Source organism: Schistocerca gregaria, chromosome 11 (genome assembly GCF_023897955.1).
Source record: "Schistocerca gregaria isolate iqSchGreg1 chromosome 11, iqSchGreg1.2, whole genome shotgun sequence".
NCBI classification, from domain to species: Eukaryota; Metazoa; Arthropoda; class Insecta; order Orthoptera; family Acrididae; genus Schistocerca; species Schistocerca gregaria.
This window is the reverse complement of record NC_064930.1, coordinates 148810338-148823342: the sequence shown is the minus strand read 5'-3', so window position 1 is coordinate 148823342 and position 13005 is coordinate 148810338. Positions and strand designations below refer to the sequence as shown.

General features: G+C 43.6%; 1 protein-coding gene across 1 annotated transcript in view; it reads right to left on the bottom strand.

Moving 5' to 3' along the window:
• Positions 1-13005, bottom strand: part of LOC126295473 (neuralized-like protein 4) — a 254899-nt gene that overhangs the window by 108312 nt on the left and 133582 nt on the right. The window contains exon 18 of the mRNA XM_049988010.1: positions 7531-7657. Coding sequence (XP_049843967.1) covers positions 7531-7657 — 127 coding nt within the window. The remainder of the gene's footprint in view (positions 1-7530; positions 7658-13005) is intronic.

Below are 13005 nucleotides of genomic sequence, written 5' to 3'. Positions count from 1 at the left end.
CAGAACATCTTCAATCATACGCAGTCTATTATTTGGTTCTTGTTGATCATTATCAAAGAAAGCAGCAGTGTAAGTAACAACAAATAGCAGTCTCTTGCCATTGTTTCGCTAATGAGACACTCTCTCTCTCTCTCTCTCTCTCTCTCTCTCTCTCTCTCTCTCTTTTTAAAGCGGCGGTAGTGCGCAGAGGTGAGAAAACTTGGATTTCACGGTCGAGTGGTTGTTCATAAGCCGCACATCACGCCTGTAAAAGCCAAATGATGCCTCTCTCAGTGTAAGGATCGTAAACATTGGAAAAATATTGTGTGGAGTGACTAATCACGGTACACAGTATGGCGATCCGATGGCAGGGTGTGGGTACGGCGAATGCCCGGTGAACGCCATCTGCCAGCGTGCGTAGTGCCGACAGTATAATTCGTAGGCGGTGGTGTTATAGTGTGGTCGTGTTTTTCAAGGAGGGGGCTTGCACCCCTTGTTGTTTTCCGTGGCACTATCACATCTTAGGCCTAATTGATGTTTTAAGCACCTTCTTGCTTCACACTGTTGAAGAGCAAACCTGAGATGGCGAATGCATCTTTCAACATGACTGAGTACCTATTCATAACGCTTGGCCTGTGGTGGAGTGGTTACACGACAATAATGTCCCTGTAGTGGACTGGCCATCAGACTCCTGACCTCAATTCTGTAGAACACCTTTGGGAATATTTTGGAACGCGGACTTCGTACCAGGCCTCACCGACCGACATCGATCTCTCTCCTCAGAGCAGCACTCTGTGAAGAATGGGCTGCCATTCCCCAAGAAACCTTCCAATACCCGACTGAACATATGCCTGCGAGAGTGAAAGCTGTCATCGAGGCTAAGGGTGGGTCAACACCATATTCAATTCCAGAATTACCGATGGAGGGTACCACGAACTTGAGAGTCATTTTCAGTCAGGTGTCTAGATACGTTTGATCACACAGTGTACGTAGCGGATTATGGTATACCATTTGAAGCGAGTTCTTAACAGTTAGTTAATAGACTTTGTGGGGATAATCTGCATCTATCTTCAAGAGTCTTACAGTTCAATTCCTTTATTATCACTGTGAAACTCCTCCACGGGTCAAACGAATCTGGGACCATTCGTGTTGCCCTTCTCTGTATACATTCGATATCCCATATTAGTCCTATTCGGTACGGACCCCATACATTTGAGAACCATTCTAAGATGGATCGCACGAGTGATTTGTAAGTAATCTCCTTTGTAAACTGATCGTACTTCTACACTATTCCACCGAGTTGGTCAATTCCAGCTGTGACTCGTTGATATTATAGTCATAGCATGCAACATTTTTCCATTTTCTTAAGTGCACAATTTTACATTTCTGAACATTTAAAGCAAGTTGCCACTCTTTGCACCAGTTTGAAATCTTATCAAGATCGGACTAAATACTCCTGCACCTTCTTTCAGACTGCACTACTTCACAGATAACTACATCATCTGCAAACGAACGTGAGGTTACTATTAATACTGTCTGTTAGGTCATTAATGTACAACATGAATAGCACAGGTCTCAACAATATTTCCCTGGGTCACACCTGAAGTTACTTCTACATCTAATGACGACTCTTTGTCCGAGATAACGTGCTGCATCCTCCCTACGAAAAAGTCCTCAATCCAGTCACAAATTTCACTCGGTACCCCCACAAGATCGTACTTTTGACAGTAAGTGTAGGTGTAGTACGGAGTCAAATGCTTTTCAGAAATAAACAAATACTGCCTCGATCCAAAGCTTTCAGTACGTCATGCGAGAAAAGTGGAAGTCGGGTTTCACACGATCGACGATTTCGGGATCTGTGCCAGTTGGCACCGAGGAGGTCATTCTGTTCAAGTTATCTCATTATGTTAGAGCTCAGGATATGTTCCGAGATCCTACAACAAATTAATGTCAAGGATACTGGATGGTAGTTCTGTGGATCAATTTTACTGCCCTTCTTGTAGATGGGTGTGGCCTGTCTCTTTTTCCCACAAACTGGACAGCCTTCCTTTCTTTTTGATTACATATTTTTCCACATAATTACTGGGAACATCTCTGTCATCTTTTCTGACCACTCGCCTGTCTATTTCGGTACCCCTGTTACGTGGGAGGTGTTTACATTTCACTGGTGACCTTTGCAGTGGATATATCTGCCAGTGAATGACTAGGGTCTGGTGGTACAATGAGGGTGCATTGAACTCTAAGGAAGGAAAGAGTCTGCTGGAAACCGGCAGTTACGAGGAAGCAGTGTACTGAGGCAGCCGGCTCGTCATTTGGCAGCCAATATGGTGCACGCTTTTGTGAATGCAGCTGCATCTTGTTGTGAGATTCTGCAGGCAGGCTGAGCCGCATAAGAAGAGGCCAGTCAGAAGTTATTGGTATCGGATGAGCTGTGGTCTGATATTTTTGTTGCAACTAAGTTGAAGAGAGGCTGCACCACTAATTTTGGAAAAGTGAGGTATATTTTTGAACTGATTTGAGAAGCGCATGTTGCTCCTCCATATATATTCTTCTTACAAGGAGAGGTCCCAGCCGTCAGTCCGACATTTTTGAAACCACCTATACGATGACGTCGTTTAAGATCTCCGGTATCACATCCAGCAGCCATTCAACCTGGTGAGTTCTCTTTTGTGAGTAATCGAGAGGAAAAAGTTGGGAAATTTATGTGAGACTGTATAGTGCTAAAAGAGAAACATTATGTAAACTGGTTGCATGGAGTAATGGTTAGGGTAATGTCTCCACAGTCATGGGTTCAAATCTCATCAGGTGGCTTAAATTTTTTTTACCATTAAATATTTATCAAAATGACATCAATCATTAATTTTATTCAATGAATTGGTATAAATGTAGCTTTTTATTTCTATTCCTTTGTCACAGTTTAAAAACTGTATGAATTTTTTCACTTGTTATCATTTTTTCTTTATAGCATCCTTTCTACACTCGGAATTTTTGGGAATGCAAATTTCATTATACTTATTTATTATAATATTTAAATATCTAAGGTGCAGATCTACTGGTAAAAAATAAATAAATAAATAAATAAATAAATAAATCTGTTTATATTGACTGTCCAATAGTGTCAAAAATGTATTTTCCATTACAAGACGTGTTTTTTGTTTTGCTTTTCTTTTTTTTTGGAGGTTATCATCATACAAACATTAAAAACACAGTCTAAATTCAAATTGTACTATATCTAGAATGCGGGAGATGAAAAAAATAAGGTATTACAAGCAAAACAAAATTCAAGGAAAATGAGGAATAGAAACAATGACTGCAATAACACGGATGAAATAATAGGATGATAAAGTGAAAGCAATTAAATAAAAATTACTACACGAGATTGATTAAAATTGCACGAACAAATATTTCAAATGCAGAAAAATGATAGGAAGAAAAATGAGAGCAAATTAAGAAGCTGATACGATTAAAACGATATGACGAAGGAACACAACACGTAAGTGTTACAGCAATGCTTCGGGCACTCCAGAGGGAAGGTGATGTTCTTTTCGAGAAACACTATCGAGAAAATTTAGAGACCTGCCATTTGAAGCTGGCTGATGAACAATTCTACTGCTGTCGACGTACATTGCGTGTAAGGACTACGAAGATGAGATACGAAAAATCAGGGCTTATGCGGAGGCACGCAGACAGTCACTTCTCCCTCGCTCTATTTGTGAGTGGAGCAGGAAAGGAAACAACTAGAAGTGATACCAGAGAAGGAGAGTTGCCTCTCACCATATAGCGAGGATGCCGAGTCGCGATAGGCACAATAAAAAGATTCACACAATTAAAGCTTTCAGCCATTAAGGCCTTTATCAGCAGCACACACACACACACACACACACACACACACACACACACACACACACACACACCTCAGAATGTAGCTGCTGAAAGGTTTGTTCAGACTTTTAAGTCACAAATGTCTAAATTGCGTGGCTCTCTTTCTCGCGAAGACACCCTCTGTTGTTTTTATCTTTGTACCGATCACAGCCCTGCGACGGTGCTTCGCCGGGCGAATTGTCGCACGGTCGTCCTCACAGGACTCTGAAAAATTGGTGGCATCCTCTGCAACGCATTTCTTTGCCACAGCAGACCCACAAATTCTGGCCAGACGACACTGTCTATTTTCGTCATTTCCGCGGCAACGGTCGACGGTCGAAAGGGCGCATTCTTGGCCGTCTCAGCTGAGTCGTGTTTGTCGTCTCGGGTCCGTCCGGTGAGGTGCGCGCGCACCGGAATCAGTCGCACCTCTTTTGTCGTGGAGTCTCTGTCACTCGTCGACATTTCCGGTGTCAGTGCCGACAGGGCTGCCCCGCAGGGACCTCTTCCTCGTCCCCGCGGCAGTGTCACTGTAGCAACAGCATGACCGTACGGGCCAGGTGCCTTCAACTGCGATAGAGCACAGTGAATTTCCGATTACGGTGCCGTCCCCCTGTAACAGAAGAGTCTGCGCTTCCGAGTCTCCGGTCCTCGTCGACGGTCGGGTGCCCCGACACGACGTAGGTCGGCCCTTCAGTTCCTTCCGCAGAAACCTCGTGTTGATGTGCACCGTGGAGTAGGTTTCCAGGCATTTCCCGTCTCCCCTCGGTCCGGGTGGGCACCCTTCGTCTGCAGTCAGGCTCCCCACCTCCTCAGTTACGTCAGTGTGGGCTCCTCCACCTGGCAGTCGTAAGCCGTATTTGCGAGGGAGGAATGCGGTTCCGACGTTCGGTACCGCCCTCGTTAGGGGTCGCAGTTAACGACTGCAGTCCGTACTAGTATCGCCCGACCCGCGAGTCGAGACTAGCGCCGCTCTGCGGCTCGCAACAAGTCTCTAGCGTGAGCTCGGCCACTCTCGCTCGGGGCGTCGTATAGTCTTCGGCTTATAGGAAGCGACCTGTAACGAGGTGCTCAGTTAAAGTACGACCTATTTGATGCCTCTGTAACTCTCTGTTTGTAATTACATTCCTCCCGGCTACGAAGACTCCCGTATCATCAGTTACGTACAATATATTATTTTTTTACCGGAGACTTTTAATTATTTTAGTCACCGTAGACCCAGAGCGTGCAGCCAGATCCTTATCGATTTCACTGACAAACTGCTGTATATGCAAAAAGTATTTGTACTTTCCTATTTGGCTTCGGCCACCAGTCATTCACATCGGTCACTATTCGTTCGTCATCGTCGTAACTTCTACTGTGGTGGAATTTTCCAACTTACTAAGCAGTGCGAAAAAATTTGTTCAAGGAAATGGAGACTGGGTTAACACTTTCCACTCCAATGTCGAGTGCCACTCGACATCGCGAAATTTGTTTTCCGCTCCGATGTCAAGCCTCGTTCGACACGACTTTTCGAAGCTCCCAGATGTATTTTGAGTCTACTAGGCATTATTGCTGCAGTGTGCTGCCATCTAGGAGAACTAGTGTTAACTCGGTGTCTAGTGTAACAGCTGTGTTAAGTCAAAGTTTGTAATTATTACGTTCAAGTCCACACACTCAAAATGGCTAGTTCTTCACGTACAGTCCTTTCTGAGGAAGAGATTTTAGATCTTTTAGAGCAATCTCTAGGTGAAAACGAGAATGAAAATGATTTTGATTATGATAGTGATTCATTTTAAAACAATTCGAGTGACAATGACGATGAAAACTGACAATGTGCATGTTTCTAGTGATTCAGCAAGAGGATTCGTGGCGAATGTGGAGTGACGCTGACACTGTCTTGACAGATTTTCCTTTTGACGAATCAAAGAGTGGTTTTATAACAGAAAGTAGTCCTGTTCCATCATCGCACATCGGATTTTTTCAATTAATTTTTGCAGATAACCTATTTCAACAAATAGCAGACGAAACGAATAGGTATGCTACATCAAAAATACGTTAAGTGACACCACCTCCACAACATTCTGCATGGCGGGACTGGAGAAATGTTACTATGGAAGAAATGAAATGCTTCCATGGTGTGCTACTGAATATGGCATTACAAAAGTGTAAGAACTCGCAGGACTTTTTTTCAAGAGAATGGTTAGAATCATTCAACTTCTTTCCAGACTGTCTTAGTTGCCGACGATTTGTGCAAATTTTCTGGGCACTTCATGTTTCTAATCCGACGAGTGCTACACGTGTCAACAGTCAATTTCAGTCACGTCTGAGTAAAGTGACAAATGTACTGAATTACTTGTCTGGCACATTTCTCGAAATTTATCGACCGTATCAGTATTTAGCTGCTGACGAATCTACAGTATCGTTCAAGTCGTGTATTATTCAAAATGTACAATCCTAAAAAACCAACAAAATGGGGACTCAGAGTTTATGTAATTTCAGATTCATCAAATTGTGACATCTGCAGTTTGATACCCTATTTTGGCGCTGTAACAACGGAGTCATTGATTTGTCCACACTTGAATTTTTCTGAGAGAATAGTTCTTCAGCTGCTAGCAAATATCAGAAATGCTACAGGGCAATCAGGGTATCATTTGTACACTGACCATTTTTATACAAGTGTTGAATTAGCTGACGAGCTGTTGAAACAGAACATGCATCTCACAGGAAAGATTCAGGCCAATCACAAAAACCTTCCAGCTGCAATCGAGAAAGGAGCTCTGCGTCTAAGGAAGAACAAAATAAAATGCCTCCGCAACAACAAAATGGCAAGATAAACGAACAGTTCTCATGCTTTGTACAAAAGCCAACAACTCAGTGTCACTTATAGAAAGGAGAAACAGAAAGGAAAGGGAAGAAATAAAGAAATCAAATGTGATTATTGATTACACTTCAGAGATTGGTGGAGCTGATCCATCTGGCCACTTTATTTCCGGTTACGGTTTTCTAATGAAAAGTCTCAAGTGGTGGTGGAAACTATACTTCTGGCTGTTGGAGGTTGGACTTATAAACAGCTATTTTATATACAAGAAGGACTGTGAGAAAAACAACTTGACAATACCGTCTCAGAAAGCATTCCGTAAAAGTGTTACAAGCAGATTAGTTGCCAAAGAAAGAACTTGAGGACAGAAACGAGGACGTCGTTCAACATCTGATGATAAGGAATGCTCGAATGGAAAGTTGCATATTATCAACAAGCTTCCTCGGAACAAGCACAAGGATGGTGCAGTGTGCTCAGACAGAAAAAAGAAAGGTGTCAGGCGTGAAACTGTGTATTATTGCGAAACATGCTCACAAAACCCAGCTCTCAAAAAATACCACACAATGGTAAGTTTTGTACTGTAAAAGCTTACGTAAATATATGAATGAAAGTGCACATTTTGTTTTAATGTCTACCCAAAGTGTTGACCAGTGGCCACACTGTTTCCACAGAGACATCCGCACAAATCTCTGCGGTGCACTGCCGCCCAGGCGGCGGCGATTTAAATGAGAGCGCCCGGAGCTGCCCCTGTGTCTGCCTTACGGAGTGAAAACGGTTAAAAAGTGAGACGAGATTCTGTCAGATAGCTCAATATACACAGATTGTATTTAACATAATAATTTATACTTACAGCAATGGATCGGCGGTCGTAAATTTTACGAGAAACTTACCTCGAATGTTTCATCGGGTTCTAGGGGGTCGGAAGAAAACACCAGGGCGTGCGAGTAGCCACGCAGTCGGGTGGCGACTGTGCCACCGGACCGCAGTACTACATTCTTCCCACTGACAGCGCCAAACCTGGGAAACGGAGAGACACCGATCCGGTTAGGTAGCTGCTGTGGGTTTCAGAGCTTCACAAAAATCAGACTTCTAATATTAAGGTAACCAGAACGAAATGTTGTTTTTCTGCATTACCGTGTATACACAAATAACTGGTGTGACTGTATAATGTGGAGTTGGCTTTTAATTTGTTTTTGTGCTCTCTCTCTCTCTCTCTCTCTCTCTCTCTCTCTCTCTCTCTCTCTCTCTCTCTCTCTCTCTCAGTGTGTGTGTGTGTGTGTGTGTGTGTGTGTGTGTGTGTGTGTGTGTGTGTCACTCGTTGCGTGTATTGCTGTTTAAGCACAGCTTTGAATGCCTGATTTACATCCCTATCTGGTGGTTGCAGAATGGATGTCTGGCCTCTTCAAGAACAATGACTGAATCACTTACTGAATCACTTTTCCCTTTTCCTCACTTGTCACACACCTCCCTGCTGTACGTCCACAGGAGCTGTCCACGACTGACACATTACATAAATTTCTTTAGCCGTGTACGGGTGATAACGAGAACTTGTAGCCGTAATTGACAAATTACGATGCAGCTAATGCTTCATTTCTAACTTGTTAGTGACACGTCACAGATTGAGGCCGCAACATAGTACGACGGCATTTATTGTCGGGAGCACAGCAGTACCAAACTTACGACAAAAAATCTGTGCACCCAGTTTCTCATCCTTTAATTCGGGAAAAAATATGCACAAATTATTTGTGTGTATATGGTAAATTAAATCATATAAATTCTTAACAATTTTTTTATGATTTTTAATTGACACTGTAATTACCCTCATTCCCAATAACCTTTTTCCATACAGTGTGCAAATTTAAATGCCACATGGATAAAAATCATTTTTTTGGACATCATCCAAATGGTCGAATTTTTTGACACTCTGGAAATGTAGCCATCGCAGCAAATGGAAATCCAAAAATGCGGTATCGGGTGATCACACCCGAATTCATTAATTTTTTTTCTCAAAGTTCATGTCACGAACTGCCATTCTGAGCTATCGTGTTGTGGAACAGTACCCCTCCTGTTCACAACTGCTGGGTGCTTTTCAATTAAACATTGATTTACTCCATCCAGTTGTTCACAGTACAGGTTTGGACACACTGGCCACTCTTCCTGCACAATGAAAGACGAATACTGGTGCATTACCTACACCTACAATTATACTCTGTAAACCAACGAGAAGCATCTCTACATCTACATCTACATCTACATCTACATCTACATCCATACTCAGCAAGCCACCTGACGGTGTGTGGCGGAGGGTACCTTGAGTACCTCTGTCGGTTCTCCCTTCTATTCCAGCCCGTATTGTTCGTGGAAAGAAGGATTGTCGGTATACCTCTGTGTGGGGTCTAATCTCTCTGATTTTATCCTCACGGTCTCTTCGCGAGATATACGTAGGAGGGAGCAATATACTGCTTGACTCCTCGGTGAAGGTATGTTCTCGAAACCTGAACAAAAGCCCGTACCGAGCTACTGAGCGTTTCTCCTGCAGAGTCTTCCACTGGAGTTTATCTATCATCTCCGTAACGCTTTCGCGATTACTAAATGATTCTGTAACGAAGCGCGCTGCTCTCCGTCGGATCTTCTCTATCTCTTCTATCGACCCTATCTGGTATGTATCCCACACTGCTGAGCAGTATTCGAGCAGTGGGCGAACAAGCGTACTGCAACCTACTTCCTTTGTTTTCGGATTGCATTTCCTTAGGATTCTTCCAACGAATCTCAGTCTGGCATCTGCTTTGCCGACGATCAACTTTATACGGTCATTCCATTTTACATCACTCCTAATGCCTACTCCCAGATAATTTACGGAATTAACTGCTTCCAGTTGCTGACCTGCTATTTTGTAGCTAAATGATAAGTGATCTTTCTTTCTATGTATTCGCAGCACATTACACTTGTCTACATTGAGATTCAATTGCCATTCCGTGCACCATGCGCCAATTCGCTGCAGATCCTCCTGCATTCCAGTACAATTTTCCATTGTTGCAACCTCTCGATATACCACAGCATCATCTGCAAAAAGCCTCAGTGAACTTCCGATGTCATCCACTAGGTCATTTATGTATACTGTGAATAGCAATGGTCCTACGACACTCCCCTGCGGCACACCTGAAATCACTCTTACTTCGGAAGACTTCTCTCCATTGAGAATGACATGCTGCGTTCTGTTATCTAGGAACTCTTCAATCCAATCATACAACTGGTCTGATAGTCCGTATGATGTTACTTCGTCGATTAAACAACTGTGGAGAACTGTATCGAACGCTTTGCGGAAGTCAAGAAACACGGCATCTACCTGGGAACCCGTGTCTATGGCCTTCTGAGTCTCGTGGACGAATAGCGCGAGCTGGGTTTCACACGACCGTCTTTTTCAAAACCCATGCTGATTCCTACAGAGTAGATTTCTAGTCTCCAGAAAAGTCATTATACTCCAACATAATACGTGTTCCAAAATTCTACAACTGATCGACGTTAGAGATATAGGTCTATAGTTCTCTACATCTGTTTGGCATCCCTTCTTGAAAACGGGGATGACCTGTACCCTTTTCCAATCCTTTGGACCGTTTCGCTCTTCTAGAGACCTACGGTACACCGAAGGGGGGCAAGTTCCTTTGCGTACTCTGTGTAAAATCGAACTGGTATCCCATCAGGTCCAGCGGCCTTTCCTCTTTTGAGCGATTTTAATTGTTTCTCTATCCCTCTGTCGTGTATTAAGATATCTACCATTTTGTCAACTGTGCGACAATCTAGAGAAGGAACTACAGTGCAGTCTTCCTCTGTGAAACAGCTTTGGAAGAAGACATTTAGTATTTCGGCCTTCAGTCCGTCATCCTCTGTGTCAGTACTATTTTGGTCACTGAATGTCTGGACATTTCACTTTGAGCTACATATTGCTTTGACACAAGACCAAAATTTCTTAGGATTTTCTGCCGAGGCGAATCCGGACTGCCCGGCACGGCAGGCAGGGACCGGCAGCAGCCTGACGTTTCAGTAATACTGTCGATATTCCGACCCGGAGTTTCCGTCCCTTAAAAGAAATACAAGCTTCGTAGCTCTGTCATTTCACACCGATGGCCCCGTGGCCGTAAAACAGATTTTTGCCCACTGTCAGTCGCTCGAGAAAATCCGTGAACGAGCCCGTCCTATACGAGGTGTTCTGAGACGAGTAGTCAGTGTTCGGGAATACGATGGGAATGCAAATTTGAAGCGAGAAACTTTGCAAGGAAATTTCCCTATTCCAAATGACTGAATAGCACACATTTACAGCAGCAGATACGGTGGACGTTTACTGGTTCTGCGACAGTAGTGCTCCTGCTGCTGCCATCTCTGAATACTGTCCAAGTTTTCCGACACGTCAAATTCCTGGCTGCAGATTGTTTAGCAGAGTTTTCAGCATTCTTTTTTTATAAAACAGGTATTCTTTACAGTTCTGATTTTTCTTCAGAATGTGTAGTTTGACAACCTACAGCTACACACTGGCGAAACGTGCAGCGAAGTGCCACTTGTGGCACACGGCGACTCGACACGTACCCACGTGCCGCGACAGTGTGGATGTTGAGCACTATGTGCAAAAACTTGTACACGTGTCCACAATCTCCACTTCGGTGACGAAGTCCCGCGACTCAAATTTTGTCACCTGTCATATGACAACCGTCACTCGCTTCCATTAATACTGTTCACTGATGAAGGCACATTTACACGGAACGGAGGTAATAATGTACGCGATAACCGTAGAGTGTTGCGGGGATATCCACAATGCAGTAGAAACCAATTTATCGATCGACATTTGCAGCATCACAATTGGAAACGTGTCGACATATACATTTTACGAGAGTGAGTGGTGGCACAGAATTACTCGCATTTATTGGAAAATTCGTTTGTCGTACATTTTGAAGACCTTCCTTTGGCCATGTGGACTGCAACGTACTTCTGGCACGACAGAGCAGTTCCACATTTTATCAGACGAGTGAATCGACATCTCAGTTACAGTTACTCTAACCGTTGGATATTTTTTCATATCATAGTACAATTAACTGGTTACCTAGATCACCACATTTTTCACCATTACATTTTTGTACATAGTACCAGATGAAGTCTGAGGCATACATAAGAACTGCCGAGTTACACTGTGAACACTGATACCCCAATTAGGGAAAATGGAGAGCTACCAGACAAGTGACCCGAAACGTTCTACCGAGAGTGCGGAAATGGTAAAGTTGACAGTGGGACATCTGAACAATAATTGTGAACTGTACAACACCTGAAATGTAATGTGCATTGTCATGGTTAGAGAAAAATAAGTTGAAAACATGTTTTTTTTCCAACTGATTCTTTGTAAAAAGCACATTGTAATGTTTACTAATTGTTGCATAAAACTGACGATGTACTGAAGAAAATAAGTTACAATGCATATTAAATGTGATCCATCTCTGAAACCGTTCGGAATGGAGAATATCTCCGTATGAAGCACTTTCCTTCAAATGCTTCCAGCCATATCCCTGAACACTAACCATTCCTCCTTTGACATCCTGTATAATCATACCTTCATTAATACGAGGGACATTCATTAAGCGATCAAACACCTTTTTCTGAAAGCATGTCAGTTTTGTGCAGAATTCCAATACACCACATTTTCCCCCAATCTTACAGCTACCAATGCCATTTTTCAACATAATCTCCATCTGATGTGATAGCCACGTCACTTGAGGTGTCCCGTGTGACCGCACGGTAACACTCTACCGGTCGACGTCAGAGCCGACGTCTCGCTGCACCGATAACTTCCCCACAGTCCACATACTATGTCTCAAACAGTGGATCCTCCGTCGGGCCGAACAAGTGGAAATCGGAAGGTGGGGCAGTGACAAACCCGGCGGGCACGCAAGTTCGAGTACCCCGACAGGTAGAAGTGTTGGCAGTGTCGACAGACATACAGCTGTGCACGAGTCACCTCACTCGAGTGCGTCTGCACGTTCTGACATTGCAGGAGTCACAGCCGGGTGGACAGGTTTCCCCGAGCTCGGCGTGACGGTGGCAGACGTCTCGCCCACCACTCGCCGGGCTTTTGTTCGGTGCCAGGTCTCTGTACGTATTCCGGAAATGCCTACGAATATGTGCAACACACTCCGTTTTCTGCCAAAAGAAACCCAATCGCAGGTCACCGCTCTAAACCTGCCTCCGTTACAGGCGGCATTTTGGCACCACCTATTGGAACTTCTCAAAACCTATCGGTGATTGAGTGGGAACATTCCACGATGTCCTACAACCAGTTTAACATCCTTTCAACTGAAATTGGTTGAAGGAAAAGAAGGGAAAAA